Source organism: Diadema antillarum, unplaced genomic scaffold, assembly GCF_040938485.1.
Source record: "Diadema antillarum isolate AM-2024a unplaced genomic scaffold, OU_Dant_1.0 seq00001021_RagTag, whole genome shotgun sequence".
In the NCBI taxonomy this organism is placed as follows: Eukaryota; Metazoa; Echinodermata; class Echinoidea; order Diadematoida; family Diadematidae; genus Diadema; species Diadema antillarum.
The window spans coordinates 341,158-366,440 of record NW_027271856.1 but is presented as its reverse complement, the minus strand read 5'-3'; the positions used below and the strand labels follow the sequence as shown (position 1 = coordinate 366,440).

General features: G+C 39.0%; 1 protein-coding gene across 1 annotated transcript in view; it reads left to right on the top strand.

The window, feature by feature from the left end:
• The window catches only part of LOC139742801 (sodium-dependent multivitamin transporter-like), a 29,724-nt gene extending 7,338 nt beyond the window's left edge, over nt 1-22,386 (top strand). Inside the window, exons 3-15 of the mRNA XM_071653316.1 lie at nt 181-400; nt 7,654-7,771; nt 10,921-10,988; nt 11,375-11,529; nt 14,140-14,277; nt 15,343-15,428; nt 15,811-15,857; nt 16,517-16,605; nt 17,019-17,182; nt 18,226-18,379; nt 19,588-19,696; nt 20,454-20,605; nt 21,258-22,386. Coding sequence (XP_071509417.1) covers nt 181-400; nt 7,654-7,771; nt 10,921-10,988; nt 11,375-11,529; nt 14,140-14,277; nt 15,343-15,428; nt 15,811-15,857; nt 16,517-16,605; nt 17,019-17,182; nt 18,226-18,379; nt 19,588-19,696; nt 20,454-20,605; nt 21,258-21,399 — 1,642 coding nt within the window. The 3' untranslated portion in view covers nt 21,400-22,386. The remainder of the gene's footprint in view (nt 1-180; nt 401-7,653; nt 7,772-10,920; nt 10,989-11,374; nt 11,530-14,139; nt 14,278-15,342; nt 15,429-15,810; nt 15,858-16,516; nt 16,606-17,018; nt 17,183-18,225; nt 18,380-19,587; nt 19,697-20,453; nt 20,606-21,257) is intronic.
• Nucleotides 22,387-25,283: the final 2,897 nt, after the last annotated feature.

Sequence of the window (25,283 nt, the reverse complement as noted above, 5' to 3'; positions counted from 1 at the left end):
ACACAAGAATCGCAATATTCCATTAACGACGTCTTCTTCAGTTTAGGCATTGTGCATGTTACTGTCATATACACAAATACGTCCAGTATCAATTGATTTCGGAAATCACAGGGAGGGCTGCTTAGTCCATTATTGGTAGAAAAAGGAAACCCTTGATCTTTCTTTTATTTTTTCACATAGGTTCCTGTTGGCCGATCGCAGCATGTCCAGTCTTCCGATTGCACTATCGACAGTAGTCTCATTCCTGTCGGCGATCACACTGTTGGGTCATCCGGCTGAGATCTACCAAAACGGTATCCAGTACTGGCTGGTCTCATTCAGCTTCATCATCAGGGTCTCCGTCCCCATTTTCGTCTTCGTCCCAGTCTACTACGGCCTGGGGCTGGTTAGTGCCTATCAGGTGAGAAGAAAGGGGAAAACGGTGGTAGAGAACATGATGGAAACACGACTGTTCGTGGTTGATCGATCGATTAATCGAACACTTAATATCAAAACGCTTAAGTGTTGTGTCTGTTTCTATGATATTTATCATGCAAGACAGCTTATAGGAGTAATACTACAATCAATGTTGGCCTATGCAGACAGGTGCAACCAATCACAATTCAATTTACGCAGTAAATATGACAGTGAAAGCCTTGAATGGAGAAAATACTAGCCTACAAAGCAAACGGAGAATAGAAGACAAAATCATTTAGCCCGAATTAGAAATTAAAAACAAAAAGACTGCTCTAACAGTTGACACGGAGCTGCAGCTGAGTAAAGAGAGACAACAAGATCGATGTGATGAAAAACAAATAACTACGGCGGAAATGATTGAGAGTTAAGCACGACCACATAGTGAGTAGTTCATCGACAATCAGGGTTGTGCCCCTTTAATAATATATTCATGCCTCTGTCGTATGTTTTCATGCGTTTCATCCTAGTCATTTCTCGTTTGATTGGGTGGGTATTTTACAACGAAATATTTCACACTGTTCAGGTTTTGTCGTTTTACATTAAACATTCAGGTAGTAGTGGGATCACTATATGATATATGTGATAAAAACCTAAAATGACATGAAGGTTTTTATCTCATATTGTATATATGGTGATCCCACTACTACCTGAACGTTTTGTATATATGTATGTATGTATAGATAGATAAATAGATAGATAGATAGATAAATAGATAGATTATGTTGCACGCAGAACAGTCGACTAAAATGTAGACGTCACGCAGAACAGTCGACTAAAATGTATTTTGGTTTTTTAGTCATAATTCCGCAAAACCAGATCTATGGCAATGTCACAAATCATGAGATCATTGCGAACGTTGTACACACTTTAGCAAACATGTCGACGACTGCAGCTGAAAATGCAATATGGAGGATGTTCGATTGATGCTATTGATTATGAAAATATTGGCAGCGAAACACTCTACACAGCTGATTAAAGTTGGGTTTTACGATCAATACATAATAAGATGTTTACTCCTGCCAAACGAGTGTTGGGGAGAAAACTGAAAGAAACAAAAATTGGCTTCTCGGATTTATCAAAAGCTATGGAGATGTTTTCTTTTTCTTTTTCTTTGAACTACTGAGTGAATTGTCAACATTTTTTATGAACGTTGTCTTACTGAATGAGTCAGTTCTAACTGATTACCTTTGATTTCAACAGATCCTCACATCTCGATAGAAATTCGTATACATGAACAGGCCTTAGTGAAATGAGATGACGCAATGATAGATAACGGAGATAATTACTAGAATGATGTCCACAGTATAATATGTCACGGTATGATATGTAACGGACGCTTGTCATCGTGAGTATCTGTTAGCTGTGTGTAGTTTGTGGGTTGGGACGGGGTTTGGTAGCTCGGAAAAAAAGGAGCGATATTTAATTTGCTGGAGATGCAATGGAACACGATAACTACGCGTGCTGCAAAGCAAGTTTGCATGGCGTTACCGTCCGGGAGAATATGCTCACCTGATTATCACTTCAGATTAACTGATGAGAACACTATCTCCTCACCTTTACCGATCAATAATGTACCTGAATCAGTGTAAAGATACATAAGAAAAATGTATTTGATTGTGCATTGCTGACTACAGAGCCATTACAACCGGATATATCAGGAATCTAAATAAAAATGAGAAATTGCTTTTATTTCTCTACATACTTTCATAGGACAATGATTCGCAACATACTGACTGGAGTATGATCTCTATGATAAAATTTCTACCCACTCTCGTTCGCAATTTCATTCTGTACTTATTGATTAAATCAGAGAGGTATTGACTTGAGGTTCTTTTTTCTTTTTGGCAGAAGAATGAAATAGTTGCTGCACTCTGTGATGATTCTATTCCACGGTCATTTAAGTTTTTCTCTGAACAGTCGCTATAAGGCAGTTTTTCTCGACGTTTGTAGAGTTGAAAATAACAATAACAAACACTATCAGGCAGCCAAGACGCCGATGACAAGCATGTTGTCATACCTTACGCTCTTCTTCATCATCACGAGTAGGACCCCTCTATATGAGTAACGTGTAGAAATCGGTCAGACAGTCTCAAACCTTACATTATGGTGCTGTAACGTTGTCCTTGTAAACGATATTTACCCCCTAGTAAACTACCCAAGCTTCATTACATCATAAATTGTTTGTCACGGAGTGAAATAAGAGCATGTGCCAAAACCTAGTTTTTCATAATGATGTCACGCAATCAGGAGTCGATTACGTACGCGAAATGAACACATGGTATGCTCCCACGGCCAAATCGCAGCAGGGAGTGTATAGTATGTACTGGGTCCAAACAACTGCGTCATATTCTACAGTATCGAGATGGGGGGGGGGGGGGGGGGGGTGCAGACACGAATGAACTAAACTTTATTGCAGCTTGTCAAGCAGCACTCATCCCTACCTCCCCCCCCCCCAAAAAAAAAAAAAAAAAAAAAAAAATCACATAAAAAATATAAAGCAACAAATCCACGAAATACACAAAACAAAACAAACAAACGCAAAAAAAAACAACAACCAAAATTAAAAACAAAACACACACACCCATGGATCATGTCGCACTTCTCCCCTGTTTACAGGAATACAGATTCCACGACCTTCACATTTTGTTTGCAGGCGTCATGTAAAACTCAAGTCTGTCCAAACTTGGGTCTCACCCATGTTGCCATGCGACCGTGTCACTTCTTCCGGTCCATCTGTGCAGATGCCATCTGTTTCACACCTTTTGCGTGGCATTGCTATCGTAGCTGATGTGTTCCCCCAGAGAGATCCTCGTTAAGACTAAATGGTTGAAACTTTACCGTTAATCGCTCCTCGTGTTGTTCAAATACTTCTTTCGCTGTGAAGGATGTTGTGCGATCAGTATCTGGCGCATGACAATTTATGCGATATCACTCAAAGGAATCGTATTGCTGTGGATCTAAGTTTTGGAAGCTGATATTTTGGAATTGCCTGGTGCGGTCATTGCAAACTATCGTAAAAACAAATCAGAACAGATGACCTCTTTATTTGTAGAGAAAGTTGAAGTTGATAATGCATCACTCCACTGAATTCATTTTCATGATGAATTACCTAAGCCCAACAGCAGCTACGGAAGCATTTCTTTCGTATTGCAATGTTTCCTTCTCATGGCTGAACCCGGCAGACGCACATGCTTTACATTAAAGGGATGGTATAGTGTTGGTGGAGATGAGGAGTGGACTTATAACTTATTACGAGATACCCAAAAACCACTTATGAAATAATACAGAGCATGCCATTCTAAGAGGAATTCAAAGTTGTTAGATGAAAATCGGTTTTGGAATGGCCGAGACATCCAAAAACAAAGTAAAACAAAGCCATCCTAATAAAAGGTGGGTCCCACCTTTTAATAGGATTGCTCTGTTTTGGATATCTCAGCCATTTCAAAACCAACTTTCATCAAGTAAACGTTGAATCCCTCTTTGTATTACATGCTCTTTTACATTTCGTAATAGGTTTTTCACTATCTCACCAAAAACTGTTAGAAATCTGAAGATAGGTCTCAACCAAAACCATACGATTCATTTAATGCTGTTAGTTGAGGGGCACATTTTACCCCAGACACATCCCTCTGTGGAACTCCTTGCCCCAAAGTGCCATCAGCTCACGTTTAGTCAACATCTTCCTGGAGAAAATAAGAGACGTTGACTTTGGCAACTAGTCATATTTCCAGGCATTAAATTTTTAATCTTGTACATGGACCGTAAACACCTTTTTTTTTTGTTCACACGCCGAGACTGTTTGTATTAATGAAAGCCTTTCATCAGTTGTGCGAGTATACTCCAAGGAGGTTCTGCGCAGTATTGGAAAAAGAAAAAGAACGCATAATAATTATAAGTTTGATCTGTCGACTTCAACTGAAATAAACTGAAAAGTGGGAGGGGCTTGTACAAGAACTTTTTACTGTATTTCAGGCAAATGGACGAACTTTAACGATCAAGTTGATATCTGTAATTGTGTACTGCGTGTTTGAAATGTGACAGTTTTAGATTCTCGTTGATATGCTTGTCATGCTATTACCACGTGTCGATTTTCCCATCATGTATTTTCTAATCAGGCTAGGACTGATTGCAACTGCAGTATAAAAAAACAGGAAGTCGATGAAATGCTGACTTTCATCCCACGGCCTTTTATGGCGACTTCTCTCCGGTTTTTAAGACCGATATCGTGCATATAGACCCCGATGTTTCCCAAGCATGCACTTTTATGCAACCTGCGTGTTTGGCTATAGTATAACTTTCTGTGTGCTTGAAAAGCAGGTCATGCAGAAGCCGTCGTGTCCGGTTGGCAAATGTATTCCCTGACGTAGAGGATGAATTACAAGGAGTAACTCTATGTTACCAGGGAGGTGAGACACCAGATCACCCTTCCTCCAAACACATGCCGTAATGTCGCGCAATATATTCGCCCACCATTAGCCTGCCACTCGTGAGCATCCCCGTCCCTGTCCAGTGGCATAACACATAAAGAGGGGGAATGTCCTCAATGGGACCATTGATAAGATTATACATTATAGCAAGTACGTTTCAGGAACAACACCCAAATAATTCAAGCGATATTCGGGCATCTTCTTTGGGCTCCCACTAAGCCAACTGGTGCTGAGAGACAACAAGATTTACACCTTTTTTTTTCATCATTTTTATCTTAAAAAAAAAAATAGTTTCCTTCGCGCTTGTTAGTTCGTTGTACCTTCACTCTTTGTTTTTTGCTGTGTTGCACTGTTTTAATCAAGTTAAAAAGAAAATACGTCCTGATGACACCCCCCCCCCCCCCTTCTCGACTATACAAAGACTGTGTTCGGGCTGAGAGACTGACCCTCTATTCATTTTGGGATGGTTGAATGTCTAGAGGTAGAATGTCTATAGACGTTACACTTACACCTCTCGGACGGTTAGATGTCTATACAGCGAGGAAAGGAAGCACAGGAATCACGCGCCGGCTGGTATGAAGATTTACCAAAGTCGGCATTCCAAAGCTTTCAGGGCAAAGGGTAGAATCATATCAAATTTAGTGTGCAGCGACCTAGCAATTCCGCAAGCAATCTTGACAGGCAAATATCTCTTTCCAATGTTTTTATTTGGAAGTAAAAAGTATAGCAACAATGATGAAGGAAATAGACCAAAGTTATATCAGCCAGGTTGATCATTTCGTCCTTTTGTGGGCCTCATGACGGCGGCAAAGGGCATTGGTTTGATTTTTTTTTACCTCGTCTCATTCTAAGATGGTTTCGTCAGAATGCACCATGCACACATGCTACTGCATAACAATGTCCAGTTGTACTTGTCTCTATCAATATCTGAGTATTTTCCACCTTTGACAAGCCATTGATGATATTTCGCAGCAGTATAGTTTGAATTTGCTTACCCCTTAGAAGAGCTTTTTACGTGACTGAACGATGTATGTGGATAATTGTGTATGAATGCATGCTATAGTGTCTGTGTGTGTTTGTTATGCAGTTCAGTAGTGTCGTATATTAACAGTGTATTTTTCCCCCGATAGAGACGTTGGAGTGGTATTTACTAGATGAGCGTGTAGACAATGTCACACATGAGAGCAGACTCAAAGTCAATAATTGCCATCAGAAATCGCATATTGACAGGCGTGAAGGATCTCAAAAGCTGATATATCATTCACTCAGCCCTTTTCTTTTCTGAAGTGATATGTTTGCCTTTACTATCATGTGAAGAAGCAACATGACGCGTTTTGTGGCGTTGTGTGAGAAAAATGTTCTGTTTCAAGATGTTGTCCATAAGTCATTGAACAGACATAATTTAATGAAATTACACATGTGTGTTGTATGAGTTTGAATGTTTGGTTGGTTGTGTGCGTTTGTCTTTGACTGTGTATTGTATATCACAGTAAGTATTTCTGCGTGGTAAAAATCTTCATTCTCAATGTATTATATGTTGCAACATTGTTTATCACAGTTTCTGTTAAAATCTTTGCGCACTGTTTGTACAGTGTAATGTGATTACTGTTAGCATAATACGGAATCTGTAGATACCGTGTACATATGTACCATAAAAGGCAAATATGAGTTAACACCCCCCCCCCCCCGCAAACTTGGAACTGCTGGTAGAAAATGTCCATAATGTTTAGATGTGAAATCTTGAAGTTATAAACAGCACATATACCGAATGTCCCAACAAAAATTACAACGGTACCCTCCGCAACGATAACTTTAAAAATAGTGAATCAATCCAAACACAATTTCAGGGTATGAAGCTATAACTCATTGCCCACATCTTACAGAAAACCCCATTCAATTTGCTTCAGTGTCAAAGAGAAATAAGGCTTTTTGTAGAGTATTTCAGAAATCCCTTCCCTCCAAGTTCTGTTTATTGTGTTTACACATTAATATGCAGTTCCAAGAGCATCCAAGTGCTAAACTTGGAAGAATCAGACTCATGACATGCTTTACAACAATCCACATTTCATGTGACCGCTTAACCAAATTGAATGTGGTTTTCTGCAAAATAGAGCTAAGATGTTATATTTTAAGACCATGAAGTGACATTTAGATTGTTTAATCGTGTTGGTATTATCAATGCAAAAATCCGATTGTATTTTTTTTACATACTGTATTGTGTGGATTTGTATATAGTCAAGATTTGTCTCGTAATGTAAACTTCATAAAATATACTATCAAAACGCGAAAGTAATGAATAAAAGAGGCAGGTATGAAATACATGTTCATTGTTACACGGCTTGTAGTACCGGTGTACCTTCAAAATACAGTCCTGTTTACCTAAACAACAGCCTTCCTGGTATAAGATTTGAATAAACATTCACTCACCTCTTGCCTGCTTCAAACCCACTTATTCGGAATGCTTTATCACGTCTTTCCGATAAGATGTACGAACAGGATTATATAAGAATGAATAAATCTTTCTATCTTTTTGTTTCTCTTTTTTTTTAGCCTAATGTGCAGTGCCTGTTCAGTAAAGAGAAACACTGCTCTGTGATTTTGAATGAAAAGGGAAAATGACATTCCCTCGGGAAATATTTTCAGGACACCGTCGCTTTTTATTCTGATCGCCTGTATCGCTATAACAGAGACTACAAAATCACCAAAAGTTTTCAAGTCGAAATATTATTATGCTCTTGTTTATCAACTTTCGTGATTGTCCATATTGCAGTATTTACACCTGCGCTTTGGTCTGCTAGTTCGAATCTTCGGGACGGCTATGTTTATTCTTCATACCAGTTTCTACCTAGCCATCGTTTTGTATGCACCCGCTCTAGCCATCCAAGCAGGTAATTTTCAAGAGGAGGTAATGTTGAGGTAGTGAGAAAGGGGCGTGTCTACACAGTGAGGTAATGAGAGAGGGGCGTGTGTATTAAGTGTGAATAAAGTGCTGTACAGTGAGGAACTGATCAAATTGAATGACCATGTAAAGAATACAAACTGTGATAATGATGATTGTAATCATAATCATGATAATGATAATGATAATATATTTGCAATTTTCATTATCGGTACAAATGTATTGTTACAATCGGGACAACACATTTCAATGTCGTAGCCGTACAACATGTAACAAGCACCTGCTTCGACACATGATACAATCGGGTCTAGGACAATTACCTCCTGGGCAATTACCTCGGACCCTTTCTCTGGCCCTAACCCTAATCCTAATCCTGAAGCTACATGTAACCCTATCCTTAACCCATACTCTCAACCCAGGCGCGCCGGAAGCAGTTTTGGATTGGGGGGGGGGGGGCAAACATTGGAGGGGGCTCAAGATTAGACCATGCATATGTTACACAATATACACATACACACACACACACGCACACACATCTATTATATATATATATATATGTAAAGTGGCGTACGGTGGGTCGAAACATGGGGTGAACCATAAAGTAATTTTGATGGTCTGTATGCTTGTGCGTGTGTGCGTGAGCAATAATGGGACTACAATACATTACGGAATGTGATACATTCAACAACGCAGTCATTGAGGAACATTGTAAGTTTTCCTTACATGGATTATGGAATGACGGTGTGAAACGATCGACAAATTATATACTGTCAGCAACATCAGAGGTGAATGGCATAACAATAAAATGCGAGCGAGCGAAGCGAGCGAGCTTGAAAATTTTGATATTCTACAGTTCCAGAACTGAGTTTTAATTGTAGCTATATATTTCGCTTTGGAAATTAATGGGGGCGCATCGGGCGCAACTGCTGGCAATTATTGGCAGCAACATCAGGAGAATGGCATAACGATTCAATGCGAGCGAGCGAAGCGAGCAAGCTTGAAAATTTTGACATTCTACAGTCCCAAAACTGGGGTTTGTAGCAGTTAATCTTTCACTTTGGAAATTAATGGGGCGGCGCATCGGGCGCAACTGCTGGCAATTACTGGCAGCAACATTGAGAATGGCATAAACGATTCAATGCGAGCGAGCAAAGCGAGTGAGCTTGAGAATTTTGACATTTTACAGTCCCAAAACTCCCGTTTGTAGCTATATCTTTCGCTTTGGAAATTAAGGGGGGGGGCATCGGGCGCAACTGCTGGCAATTACTGGCAGCAACGTTAGGAGAGTGGCATAACGATTCAATGCGAGCGAGCGAAGCGAGCGAGCTTGAAAATTTTGACATGTTACAGTCCCCAAACTCCTGTTTGTAGCTATATCTTTCGCTTTGGAAATTAAGGGGGGGGGGGGCATATCGGGCGCAACTGCTGGCAAGTACTGGCAGCAACGTTAGGAGAGTGGCATAACGATTCAATGCGAGCGAGCGAAGCGAGCGAGCTTGAAAATTTTGACATGTTACAGTCCCCAAACTCCCGTTTGTAGCTATATTTATCTTTTGCTTTGGAAATTAAGGGGTGGGGGCATCGGGCGCAACTACTGGCAATTACTGTCAGCAACATTAGGAGACTGGCATAACGATTCAATGCGAGCGAGCGAAGCGAGCGAGCTTGAAAATGTTGACATTCTAGAGTCCAACAACTGCCGTCGTAGCTATGTTTTTCGCTTTAGAAATTAAGGGGGAGGCGCACCGGGCTCAACTGCTGGATGCGAGCGAGCGAAGCGAGCGAGCTTGAAATTTTGACATTTTACTGTCCAAAAGCTGCCGTTTGTAGCCATATTTTTTCCCTTTTATTCATATATATACATATTTATTTTATTTTCTTTGTTTATTCATTTATTTTTATTATTATTATTATTTTTTTGGAGGGGGGGGGGGGGGCTTTTTTGGGGGGGCAAAAATACGTTTTGCCCCCCCCCCCCCCCACTTTTTGGATTGGGGGGGGGGGGGCGGCCGCCCCCCTGCCCCCCCCCCCCCCCCCCCCACTTCCGGCGCCTATGTCTCAACCCTAAACCTAACCCTAACCCTATAATCTTTGCTCTAATCTTACCACTAACCAGTACTTAGCCGGAGGTTATTGCCCTCGAGGGGTAATTGCCCGGATACGGATACGAACACGTGTCTGTCCATAGCAATAATCATATGTTAACAGACACGGAAATAAATGTTTGTTCTTCCAGGAACAGGATGTACAAAGTTCGTGTTGTTGTTTGTTAAGTCATGACTTTATTCAAGTTCAAGACAATGTGTATGAAACATATACCAAAACCAAGTCCTCCGTTTCATACAAAACGAGTGGCAGGTTAACAAAACACTTATGAAATAACTGTTGAAAATTACAATACACAGCACAAAAATCTACATACCACAACAATACAGTGGCAACGTTGAAAAATTCCTCCCGTACAATATCATAATCAAGAGTAGATTTAAATTAGAGGGGAATTTAAAGAGAAAAAAAAAGTTGATGAAGAAAGACAGGAAGACTTAGAATGTCGGAGACTAACGAAACACATGAGTCAGGATGAAATGCAACGAGACAAATACTATAGTACATGTACGTGGTGATATCACATTGAAGAAAATGCTTGTTGAGAGTATTTTCCTCCAATGAGCGCCTGTTTCAATGTAGCCATATATCATGAACGTATCTAATGTAGCCATACATGAACTTATCCAATCATACTGAATCGAATTACCAGCGGGGGCGGGGGAGAGGGGGGGGGGGGGGGGTAATCCAACTGTTCACAGCGCAAGTTGACACATCAGCTCTGTGTCGAACACAAGACGGATCGAGTGCTTCAGATTTCATTCCAGGAAGTAAATCCTTCTGACAGACGCTCCTAACCCGAGAAAGAACAGTGTACATTGAGCTTGTCCAATGAACAACCCGTACCTGCTTCTATTTTGCCAGAAGTCATCATTACACTTGAGGTCAAAACAAATAAGACAGTGATTGCCTTTCAGTAGAGAGCTGAGACATGTATGGTGACACAATGCGAAAGAAACGGCAACACAGTAAGGCTTATGAACTTGAAAATGTTACATGGTGTAATTCATCTGCTTGTTTCTCCTTGTACAGTCACTCGTCTTCCGATGTGGGCCACCATTATGATCAGTGGGGCTGTGTGTACCATTTACACTGCACTCGTAAGTATGACACACACACACAAAAAAAAAACAGCTATGTAATGAATATCATATTAAAATAATTATGATGTTATCTGCACTTATCCACTTATCTTTCAACAAGTAACCAGGGTATCCCTTTATCTGCTAAATGAGTACGCTTCGAGCTTACATTTACGTTAGCTTAAAGGAAATCGAGTGTCGTCAGAGAGAACGTCCACTTAATATTGGAAGTGCAACAACTTTATTGAGCGATTTGGCCAAACGTTTCAAAAAGTCAAATAACATTGCATGATATGTAAAGGTGTACACTTTGAAAGTATTAAATCCTCGATCGTGAACGGATCTTTCAAGAAGTTGATTGTATCTAATATTGAGAGATGTTTTTACTTCATGGTTGATTTCAGGGAGGAATCAAGGGAGTGATCTGGGCCGACGTGTTCCAGTTCTTCGTGCTGGTCGTTTCTTTCCTCACCGTGGTCATCCTCGGTTCCATTAGGGCGGGTGGCGTCGAACACGTGTGGGAATTCAACAGAGAAGAGGGTCACCTCAACTTTTTTGTGTGGGTCACGTCATGATAATCCCTCCCTTCCCCTCCCACCCCCCCCCCCCCGTCTCTCTCTCTCTCTTCTTCTGTTTGTCTTATTTTGTTTGTTCGTTTGTTTGGCGTTTTTAACTAAACGCCGCACGATCGTATATTCTGACATAACATCACTGACGGGTGTCTTTAAAAGATTATGTTGCAAGTTTTTGTTGTTGTTTTTTTTTTCCTGGTGATACAAAACTATTAACAGTGTGTTTACAATTGATCGCAGCGAGTTCATATAAGATTACTTGGTGGAGAATATTGCTTGATATTTTCAGGAAATGGAATAGCTGTGTGTTTTGCATACTTGGTTTGACTCATATTCATTGATGACACTTGGCCCTGAGTTAATTGTTCACTTTTTTTGGCACCTGAGTTGTATACCTAGAAAAATACAAAAAAAAACAAAAAAAAAAAAAACAAAAAAAAATTTGATCTTAACCCTATTCTAACTGGGCTATTTGAGACCAAGTTTTTACGGGGGGGGGGGGGTGTCAATTTGACCCCCCCCCCCCCCCCCCCCTTCAGATCTCGGCCACCGATCGCGCGATAGCCGCGAAATTTTGCCTAAAGATAGAGCTGGATGTCAACTACAAGATTACATGGTCATACAATAGAAAAATATTTCCTTTCTATTTTCAATAAATTAATTATGCAAATTTGTGCATGAAATTATATTTTCACCTATAACTCCATCAAAAAGACGGAACGATTGCTAAATTTTTGTGTCAGAATTCCTCAAGACATATCAAACAATTTTCATGCAAAAAAATAGCGCAATCTAAATAAATTTCTTTTGTTTTTGTTTTGTTAATTTCTTATGTATTTTATTGTTTTTACGACCTTTTGTTTTCTATTGTTTTTTTGCCAAAATTTGTTGCAGGCACTTTTTCAGGCTTATCTACACTAGGATTGATTAGTTTCAATGGTTAAAAGTTGAAATAATCTAATTCATATCAATTTAACCTAAAAACACGATTTGCATTGGATTTACACACGATATCATGAATTTGAGCTGTTTTTGGGTTGACATGCGTATGCAAAACATTATGTAACTTCAGAACGGTGTACGCGGACGTCGCAAATTTGGTCTCAAAATTTGCGGGAGACTTCAATGAAAAAAGTCGTGAAACAACGCGGCAAAATCTTTGCGCGTTGCGGAATCTTGGCGCGAAACGTCGAGGGGGGGGGGGGTGTCAATTTGACCCCCCCCCCCCCCCCAGCTAGAATAGGGTTGAGCTTGCTTTCTCTGTCTTTCTTTCTGACATCGGGCAACACCCCTACTTTTCTGCTTGTGTAATCTAGTACCATGGCAGTGAGTGCAGGAAATGTGTAGTGTTAATTGATTAAACGTTGCTGACCCAAGCTCAGAATCAAAACACGACCTTCCGAGGAAATGCACTTTGTCTCACATTCTTCTTGATTTTCCGATTGATCTGAATTCTGAGACCTAATCATAACACCAGCAGTGTCCCTTGTAAACATAATCATCTCTCTTATCTACGGACTTAACTGCCACATCGCGAAGTCACCATATCTAACGATTTCAGTTGTGTTGAGTGAGAGAGAAAGGGAGAGAGGAGGAGGGGGGGGGGGAGATGTTTTGCCACTTAAATTCGACCACATCCGTTTGAAACATCCGAGTTCGTATTGAAACTGGATCAAAAAGAATCTTATATCACGTATATCACGTAACCACAAACAACGCCAAAGTCAGTGTGAACCTCATTTACTAATAATGATAATGCCATTGTGGTTTATAGCACAATGTAATAAGATACAGGGCATGCGATCACCTAATCTCTTAGTTTGTCATCTTTTCCTAGATGGCAATGAATAATGCACAAAACGCTTTTAAGGGGCCAAACTAACGTGTGGTTTTTGTTGTAGAGTAAAGCTCATGAATAAAACATTGAATCATTTCAAATATTCCCATCAGTATATGACCTCAATCATGTCAATAATTTACAATTTCAAATATTATTTTACATCACTGAACTCGCACTCGCTCATATAGTTATAATCAATCGAATTGGGCATTACTTCGATCTGTAAATGAATTGTTCGTATAGTTTCCTATATGCCGAGCACATTGTGCCAATTATGGTTGATTTAGATTACCACACGTACATCTAACTGTTCAACGAATATTTATTTACTATTCAGATTGTGTATCACAGAGGAACAAACGAATGAACAGGCCTGCACACATACGCAAAAGAAAAAGCAAACACATGTACAAAATAAGACCCCCCCCCCCCCCCCCCCCCCCCATCGATCCGCGGTTCACGTAAATATAAATATGCATATTGTATATGTATGATTGTGTAATAAATTTGTAAAGTGCTGTTTTTGGTCATTGTAACTTTCATTGAGATATGTAATTGTGATGTGAGATGTGTATGTATGTACTGTCCTGATTATTGTACAAATGTCAATAGGAACAAAATTTCTATGTCCCATCATAGACCAATAAAAGATGAATCTGATGAATCTGATCTGATGAATACTCTAACATTTTGACAGTTTAAAAAAAGGTTTCGAAATCACACATTAATGGTGTAAATTTGTAATGGTTTCTTTCAGGTTTTCACCGGATCCTACTGTCCGCCTGACGTTCTGGGGGGCCATCATTGGTGCTGGATTCCAAGGGTTGACTCAGTCGGTGAACCAGATTGCTGTACAGAGATTTCTCACTGCCAAGTCTCTCAAAGCCGCGCGGCGGTGAGTACCCGTGACACTGTTCATTGTTTGCTTTTGAACAATTCACATGTAGCTGTTTGTAACAGAAATAAACACTAGGCTATCTTATCATCTTGAATTCAAAACTTGTGTGGATTTACAAAGAACGTGTTTTTTTGTTTGTTTGCTTGTTTGCTTTTTTGTTTGTTTGTTTGTTTGTTTTTGACGACCTCAGCCTCACAGAATAAATCATTCAGTACTCAAATGAAACTGCTGGAGTATAATCCTTCATAGTGCATTCAGTAAAGTTGCAATGTTCTGTTTCGTCAGCCGAACATCCGCGAATACGTTTTTATGGTACTGTTTTCATTTTATGTTCTGTTATCGTATCATTGTGTCACGACATTCAATTTCACACCGTCGTTTGAAATAGAATTGTAGGGGCCTACATGTGCATGTATGTGAATGTAATCTATCATACAAACGTACTAAGTAGGCTTATAATGAATTATAACTTCCACTCTGGAACATACACTGATTCGAACTTGACGAATGATTGCAGATTATAAGTTACCGATGGACAGATTATACAGTTACCAATGGACAAGTCACACACTAATAATAATAATAATAATAATAATAATAATAATAATAATAATAATAATAATAATAGCAACAATACTACTACTAATAATAATAATGACGATGATGATGATAATAATAATAATAATAATAATAATAATAATAATAATAATAATAGTAATAATATGTGCAATAACGAATTGCAATTGCAGTTGCTCTGGTAACAAGTTGGACATTACATTTACAATACATGTATTGCAAAAATTGAAAAAGAAAAACCCCAAAACATTGTGATACCGACACCTGGTGTCCGTACAGGTGGTGAGATTTGATGAAAGTGCTGGGAATATTATTTGGAGAGAGTCAACTTTCCAATGGCATGCAGGAAACGATCTGGCTGGTATTGTAGAAATGGTGACTAAGACAAAAGCGGTAATGATAGCTTTCGCCCCGTCACACAAAGTGATAGAAGTTTTCAAATATATCTTACAAATGGCGTCTTCTATCGACTCTTGCTCTTCCCAGGTCTCTTCTCTACGGCTTGCCTGGGGAGTTCTTCATGACGGCTCTAGTATCATTCAGCGGACTCGTCATGTATGCCTACTATAACTGTGAGTTCTACTTTGTGTTTTGTTTTTAAACGTTATTATTTTATCAAGATGTTTCCTTTCAATGCAACTTTGAATTCATGTGTCTTTGCTCATGCTTCTGTAGTTTGTGTTTACCTCAGGTACACTTGCCTCTTGCGATCCTGCTCATCTTGTCTTACGTTATGATTATCGCGTTTGTTTGTTTGTTTGTTTGTTTGTTTGTTTGTTTTCTCTCGTTTTTTGGATGCGACCGGGTATTTAGTTTTTTTCTGTGCAAATTACATGTGCAACTTTATTTTTAGTTCTTTCTCATCCCATCTCTTCTATAGTTCATGCATTTTGCTGTTACAAGAAGATATATCTTTCTTTCTTTTTCATATTTTTGGAAAATTTCTTTCCATAGACCCGGGATCGGGAAGGAGTGTGCCAGAGGATACAAAACGTGACCAGGTAAATTACGCTACATTCCTTTTGACTGCTACATAAATCACCATGATAATTCATGATTTATACTCAGCAGATTCGTATATGTTTTGCTTTGGTTATATATATATATATACATATATATATATATTTGCATTACTCTGGATCTATCGTTATGTCAATTATCTAAGCAGCTCTCAGTTCATTTTCAGTACACAAAATAATATTGTAGATAATAGTCTTACGTTTTGTTCCGGACCCTGACCAAAATAGGGGCTTAGAAGTGACATCATAGAATTATCTCGAGGACCGCCTCCATTATGAAGAAACTGACACAACATAGCAACAAATTTTCTCAGAATCTCAGAGATACGGATATCGTATTCATAGCGGCTTTACTACTGTCATTATCGTCGGTACATCAGATTTTGGTTTGTTTGTTTGGTTGGTTGGTTGTTGTTTTTTTTTCCTTACATTTTTAAATTGGTCCGAAGCCTAATCAACGCTTCCAAAAGATACAAAATTGGGGTTCCAAATACAGTACATCGTAAAACTTACAAGTCTAAATATTAGCTTTTCCATACAATCGTATTCCGTATTGGTTTTTATTTTCTGTATGTAGTGTCTGAAGGTGTGTATGTTATGATGTTTCATTCAGTCTTGCTATACACTTTTTTGTCCAACAGATCTTGATAACCTTCGTGAACCAGGAGTTTGGTCGAATTCCAGGCATCCAAGGACTTTTTATTGCTGCCCTCTACGCCGGAACGATCAGGTACTGGTAGTATCAATGAACGCACATGAACCGGATACCGAAAGGCCAAAGTGGTACTAGTAGCAGTGATAATAGATTTAGCATACAAAGTAGTGGTGATGGAATAAAACAGTATTTCTTATGGAGGGGGAGTAGTAATGCTTGTAGAGGCACGCCAATAGAGAAGTACGAATCAGCAGCAACAACATTGAGAGAAGCACGGACTTGGCATGGATGACAAAGGGCAAAATACGATGTAAACGAACTATTTCTTTCAATGCTCTCTTTTCCTCTTGTGTCTATCTTTTTACCTATCCCTTGTGCATTTATAAGAAGTTTATGAATAATTCAGCTATTTGCTTTTTAGTCCGTGTCCATCCATATACCGAATTTCGTATACGTGTATCCTCCTCTCTGTTGAAATCCACCAACAGCACAGTGACTTCTGGACTGAACTCGTTGGCGGCCGTGACGCTGGTTGACATCGTGAAACCATGGAGAAAGTGGAGGCATAAGGACGGTCAGGCAGCCCCAGACTCGGGTGAAATAGTCGACCGACAACAAGACTCCAGCGACACCACACTGTCAAAGTACCTCAGTAAGTGAACCCATCGACGTAGTGCGACGAAAGAAGTACCTTCCTTCTGGCAACGTCACGTTTTGTGACGTTTGCGATCTCTGGATTGCCCCAAATAATACACTGTTATAGATTAGAATCGAAAAGGACGATGGATAAGATGAAGAAGAGAAGAAGGAATGAAAGAAAATCAAAAGATATGGAAAAAAAGGAGAACGAGAGGGAGGACAGAAGATATCACAGAACGGAAAAATTGAATAATAGACACTTAACATGAATGCTCCTTGAAAACTGAACTCACTAACGTCTCCGATCTAGTTCTGGCTATGATATACCAGGGAGGTGTTAAGAGAAGTGGAATCTCTTTTGTGATTTGTGGAATTTAATGCTTATCATTTCTCTGGCTTTGATGTTCCATGCTCCAAACCGCTCTTCCATTGAGTATGGATATGGAGACCAAAGACGAGGTCCTTGATTTTAACAATTTTAAGCTGTTGTATATCAGAGAAAAATGTTTAAATCTTGTATGGAACTTGGTGATAATGTGATATGGAACAAATACTTCCAGTTTTTCTTCAAATCTTCTTGTTACTAATACCTCAGAACTGAAAAAAAAAAATTGTTCGCTAATCTCCGCACTTAAATGTACAGTTGTATATATTTTTTTCTGATTATGTAATTGGTTAATGCGCGTTCCGCGTGTTTAGTAGCATTTTACACTTAAAGAAGTACATTTTCGACTGATTTTTGTTCGCGTGTCCTGTTCTCAGTACACTAAATAATTGCTCCCGAAAATATTGACAAGAACAGCGACCAGCTGCCAGAGGAGTGATACATACTTAAACTGAAATGCTGTCTTTTGTCATAGCAATTTACCAACGCATGTCATAGAGCGCATAATTTCTCTGCGATACTGAGCATGGGTACAAAGAGAGGTTCTTGTTTCTTCTTCTTTAACACCCCCCTGGATACTGTATACAATTCTCTTTTGGTTGTAGACGGTGTAGTCCTCTTAAACGTTCTTGGTTATTCGTGTATGTCTGTCTTTTGTCTTCCTAATACAGCTGTGGGGTTCGGCGTCATCACACTCGGCCTTGCCTTTGTGTCTACTAAGATGGGCTCACTAGTCCGCATGGGAAACACGATCATTGGTGCCTTGGGTGGACCACTCGTGGGTCTCTTCTCTCTTGGCATGCTGTATAAACGTGCCAACGTCTCGTAAGAATGACCGCTGTGAGCGGTACTAAGCTTCACCCCTAACATTTTACACACTTGTGTTGCTAAATGCATGGAGGTTATTATGAGTTGACTGCTGGGTATCTCAAATTGAAGTGCATGAACAATCTGATTACTGTATAAATTTCTTCACTGTGCTAGTCAGTGACTTGCTAATATTTGCACAATCTAGGAAAGCTTGTTTGATTTTAGAATTAAAAAAAAAAACAAATACAGAAACAAAAATGCGGTGCAGAGGATAATATTTTTTTTTCTTCAGTTTCCAGCCAAAATAGGAGACTAATGAGGCCATGATATCGGAATATAAATTTATTTAATTTTGGCTGCAAAGTATGTTAGTCCTAGCCAAATCCGACGTGACTGCTAAACCCGCCAGCAAAGAGGTCACATATTGTACAAAGAGAGCAATGGTACGTGATTACCCCTGGGTGACCTAGCTAGCGCAATGCATGTATAGTGAGCCGGCCTCGCCGGCCCTTCGAAAATTAGTGCAAAGCGTAATGAACTACTTTCACCAAAAACAAACTTGAAATCACCAAATAAGCTCGTACATTTTGGTTGAAAAAGTGTGACTCTGCATGGTGAATATGCTAATGAGCAAGTCTTGGTGGAGAGTCATACGTCATCGATACACAACTCTTTCCAGCGGTGTTCTGCTCGTCATGCGTACGCTCCCTAGTTATCAATAAATACATGTTTACTATTTATTTTTATATTAATTGTATATATGAATATGCTTGAAATATTTTGTTTGAAATAATAAAACCACATATTGTCACATTTTATGAAAAAATCAGATATGATCATTTTGAACACTTAAATTGGTTTTCTTAGGCACGGCTGTCAACTTGACAGTAGGGCATCAATGACGTTGCACCTTTTGGCAGGCTCTTACACGATTGCTTGCAGGAATTATTTTTTAGAAATCGCGTACGGAGACAATTTTTGATGTCCACGCGTATAAATTGGTGAAAGGTTATATCTTTTACTCTGCTTAATTATCAGTACAGTGAAAATCTCAGTAAGCACACGAGACGTTAGAGAGATTTCGCTGCATGATGATAGTGCTGCAGGAGCTAGCGTTCTGTTTCTTCAAAATATGGTTTTGAAAAAAAAAAATGAGGGAAGAGGAAAAAAAAACCAGTGAGAGAAGGGTTCACGTCTGTAATGCTTTACTTTTTTGACTGCAGGGGCGCCCTCTTCGGTCTATTGTTTGGAGCTGTAATGGGTATAACCTTGTCCATCGGGTCCATGGTCAACAAAGACGTCGAAGAGGACCAAAAAAGCTGGTTCTTCCGGGTACGTGTGCCGCCGACATTATCATCAAAGTAGCCTTTTGCAAAGGCAGCTCGCTATAATTTGAGGACATGCACACACAGCGCGCGACCGGCGAGCTGCGGCTGCGAGCGTACGCTTCGCAGCTCGCCGGTCGCCCGCTGTGTGTGCATGTCCTCAAATTACAGCGCGCTGCCTTTGCAAAAGGCTATCATCAAAGTTGCTTGCCCGCCAGATCAAAGTCTATCAATGAAAATGTCTTCACATAAATAATTCATTATTTGCCGCACTATCAAATTAGCAATGTGCAAGTAGGCCTAGCAGATTTCAGTCGCAGGTAAATGACAGGTCCCATATCGACTTCTTAACAACTGATCACTCACCCAATACTGACCAATTCCAATCGAAAGAAAGTGAATGATGTAAATAGTTTCGACAATTTATTTTTACATTTCGACTCAAACGATCCTTCCTTCTCACACTCTTATGTCCTATCGTAAAAGTTAGATGAATGTACAAATGTTATTCGTTTTCTGGTGTGTTTGTTTTTTTATAAGTTAGTGATAATAGATATTCCCAGAAATACTTTCATCGATACGACTAGCTAGGTAGTATCAGGGTAAGCAAGGGAACCTAGCACGTGCAATATTTGGCCATTTTATAAAGTGATTTATTCACTAGAGAGACAATTCGTTTGAGGGGACAATTGGAATACCATGAGTGGATGATTTCCAGTTTGACTCTCCCTCTCCATACTGGCTTCTCATTGGCTCTTCTGCAGATTTCCTTCATGTGGTACAGCCTTATCTCGACAATGACTACTTTCATATTTGGTATAATAGTCAGTGAGGTGTCCCGTGCCATTATACGTCGGATAAATCCCGACAAGTGCGAGGAAGAGGTGGACCCGTCGCTCTTGGCGACATTCATCAGGTGAGGAAGGAATGGATGTAGGCCTACATGTAGCAATAAGGCTGCAGGTGGCACAGTCCAAGACAGGGTATATTGCATATATCTGAAGCAAAACACTATTCTCTGATTAATGTTTATGACGGCTTTACCCAGAATTACCTTTTATAGACTTTCTTCTTCTTATCGTCACCATGGCAAAGTTGTTTGTGCATACGATAGTACGTTTGTATACCAAAGTCATGATGCACAGGTTTGAGTGTTGAGTGGGTTAGTAGATATTCTACATTGCCTTAACCCAAGACTGTGATTCAGACAAAATGCAGAAATATTGTAGGTATTTGATTCCTGCCGACCCTACCCAGGAAATACCCTTGTCCCTCATTGCTCAAAGTCGTTCAGTAAACTGACTATAGGTTTTCGGTTCCATAAAAATTCATCCGGTACTTACCGGACGTACGATTTTATGCACTTGCTGAAAAAGAAGAGGGTAAATCGAAAAGGTTGTTACCATAGATGTGTGATGTAAAACAATTCACTTGGCATGACGAGACAAACCATCAATACATGTATTTCGATGATCCGGACTTGAACTCTATAGCTACATCTAGATCATCTTGAAATTTGAACATTGATTAACAAACATGTTGAAACTATCCGTTTTCTTGTTCATCAGACCAAAGAAATACCTAGCCGTGAGTTCGGTGGCCGGTGAGAACTACGAGCTGAAGCTGCAAAATGACGTGAACAAAGCGAGCGACAACAAGATGGAGAACGACAGCCTAGTCAGGGACGGTCATTGTAACGAAAACATTTGAAGTCATCAGTTACGCCTTACACCCCTTTGTACGACACAATTTTTGTGTCAGGGAAAGAGAAAATGTTATCCTATTTTATTATCTACAATTATACACAGTGTAGTACCGGAGTGACTCAATTATGAGAGGTACATATGTACTCGTAATAGTGTCCTGTCGAACAACTGGTATTAATGTTTTATGGAATCGAGGTTGAAAGAGCCATTAGAATCGACTTACGCCGGCGTAAACAAGTACAAGTTACTTGTAGACACATTGTATGGATTTATAAAGTATTTATTTCAAATGGTTATCATGTCATGTGTGTGCTTTCAGACTGTGGTATCTGTTACTTATGTTTGTTATTTCACAGTCCATTTCGATGGACAGTCCTTAGTGTCTCGTCTGCACACATTCTCGAACACACATGAGCACACATATAAACACCTTCATAAGGTAGTATAATCAGACACTAAGCGTTGCTGTCCTTTTCCTTATAAAGCTTTCATTTCTGAAATGGTATGAATCTTACTGAAATAAAGAGCTGAATATACAACATACCTTAACTTTATGAATAACATGAATTTGGAAATATTATTCTGTAAATTATTACATAAGGTTACGCATCTAGCAAATGTTGTGACATATGATGGCGACGTGAAACACTTTCACTAAGTTACAAACGATTGATGGCAGTCCAACAGAGTTTGCTGGAGTCATGGATTAAATTTATAGGATCGTGATCAAATGTATCTTTCTGAATGCACCTAATTTATGTGAACATAACTAGTCAAGTGACACTATCGTGGTTGGCAAATCATTCCATATATAGGATCATAGATCCTATGATTCTCTCAAGAGAATCAGGAGGTGTAGACAGTATATATAGACGATGAAGGGTGCTAACGCCTTAGCCTTTTACACTTTTGATAGCTCTTAAAGGGATGGTATAGTTTCGGTTGAGATAGGGTTTGAAGTTCCGAACGTTTTCTTGATAATGTTTTTTTTTTTTTTTTTTTTTTTTTTTGTAAGATAGTGATAAACCTCTTATGCAATATGAAAGTGCATATAGTTCTAAGAGGAATTCATAGTTTACTTGATGAAAATTGGTTTTGAAATGGCTGAGATATCCAAAACGAAGCAAAGATAAAAGGTGGTAGATCGCTTTGTTTTACTTTGTTTTGTGATATCTCGGCCATTTTAAAATAGATTTTCATAAAATAAACTTTGAATGAATTCCTCTTAGAATTATATGCATTTTAACATTTCATAAAGTGGTTTTCTTATTATCTCGAAAAAAAGTTAAAAGCTAAATTCTCACCTCAACCAATACTATACCATCCCTTTAAACGGTAATAAGTAAGACAGTGATCCAGACTGACAAAGGCGGACCAATACTCTCTAGTACCTTGCGATGTTCAAACATATTTCAGATGGCTGAAGGGATGTTTCAAATTCGACATTCCACCTTTGTTGCCTAATCTTTTCATGCGGGTGCTTGGTGTTATTTTTTTCTTACTCATTTTATCAATCTCCCATGAAACATCTCAGGGAGATTTTATTACACTCCACTGAAAACAAGTAAATGTCCACTCCATCCACACTGCCTTATAGTGCCTATGGACATTTCTCTCTTCTCGATGTCCTCCTTTTTATCCTCTCTTTATATTCAGGTATGAAATTCATATGTAAATTATGGAAATGAAATTTGTATATTGATACGTCATATTGATATGACTGCTTTAGAAAATTGTTGTAAAAATATGTCAGAGTTGAAATTGCCTAGACTAACTTAGAATGGATCATAGACTATTAGCTGACGAGTGTCTATCGCTCCTGAGTTTCAGTGTCCACGTCTTGATTCATAGTTTCACAGTAAAGTACAAGAGGTAACACACTTTTATGTAATGACATATGGAAATGCGTTTGGAAACAGCTGACACCTACGATAAAACATTCTTAGAAACCAAGCTGAACAAAGTAGCTGGGAAAATGGCAACAAGTTTCAATAACAAGGGACTGGGCTAGCCTTTAGACGTATGTCAATGTATTCACTGAGCTAGACACATGATTTCAAGATGACTACACACATGACATATGATTCCAAGATTGGAAGAGTAATGAGATGTGGTAGCAGGATACAGTATGTCCAATTTATCAAAGCACAAATAGTGACCTTGCTCTGATTGGGAGACAATCATGCAGATTTTAACACGTGTGTGCAATTGAAGTGGCATTCTTTGATCAATGCAAATCGCAGTATCGAGGAAATGAATGATAATTACATTATTTGACTGGTCGAGGTAAGTTTCTTGTCTCTCACTTTATACATGCCCATAAAGTGGCACCTGTAGAATTATTTCGCAGTTTTAAACATGTCAACGTTCAATCCTGCAAGGTCTTTATGGACACTTTTATTTGTCGGAATAATTTTGTGTGTATTTTAATAAAATCGAATAGTAATTTCATGCCACGTTGCGTAAACTACACAGTGAGTGTGTAGGTAGGTGAAGGAAGCAGGGGGTCTGCCTCATTTCGTCTTTCTCTAGCTACCGTACCATGATGACATGACTTACGTAGCTACGCAGCCCAGAGCTTTCAAGCACTTAGCCCTATACAACCAAAGACCATCGATGCCATTTGAACAGAACGAACAAGATGGGGAAAATGTTATACTAAACACGTTATATAAAGCGCTAAACCCTGGCTTATTACCTGTATGATTATATATGTAATATATACATGTATTTAATTGATAGTAGTCATAGATATACAATTTTCTAACCTGTAATTTTGTAAGTTTTGATCTGCAACTATGAAATATGATACGTTTCTATGATTTATCATTTGCTCCTAACCAACTGGTGCATTGCGTAGCAAACAGGAATGCGTGAGAAATGAAGGATATCGACCCGTGAAGTAATTGAAATGAAATGAAATACATTGTAAAATGAAATGAAATGATATATGATATGAGTTGAAATGAAAACATTTGAAAAAAACCCAAACAAATACTGCATTAACATTAACATTAACGACCATTTAATTTAAAAAAAAAAATGTAAAACTTCAAAACACATTGAACATCAGATGACCTCATCGACAAGACATTCCGCGCTCTCATATTATTTCATACGCAAATATACGAGGGAGGCAACACTGGTGGTAATGTACATAACCCTCGAACCTTTGAATTCCACCGATGAACCTTGTAGTTAATAATTAACCAGTGGGCAATACACCTCGGTAGAGATGTGGCTTGCACCCGGTACGTGCTAGTACGTCGCTTATTAAAGTTTAACCTGACATTATGATGAGTCACTTGATGAACTACACAATGTGTGTGAATCATGATGGATGAATTCATTGTAACAGAGAGAGCTTTAACTCATTCCACAACGGTGAAGTGCAAATCGCAATTGCTGATGGAGACTTGTATATATTCATGTATCAATGAGTGTTTGTTAATAAGTAAACGTACAATGTAGTCTGTAACACGCTTTCTATTTCCCAGATTGATGTAATATAGGATGTGAGTTTTTAGAGAATAAATTATTCGCTCACACAAAAGTATATGAGACAAGCGTGTTAGCCATCTTTGTACAATGTACAATTGTATCATGTTTTGTGATGTTGTTGCATTGATCTGGCCAGAAAATAAGAGTAATAGAGATATTGAGTGTGAATGTTCGAGGTTCTGATTGTGTGTTTGACGTTACTGTGGTCGGAGTTGCTGGGAGCATGCTGGGAGGAAGACATACAGTTACAGGGGTGGTACCTGTTAGACTCTCGATTTAGTTCATTTGTTATTCAGTTCATTTTATCACCATTTTTTTTTTTTTTTTTTTGGGGGGGGTGCACATAAATATGGACAGAGTCAGGAACATACAACAAAGATTTCTGGA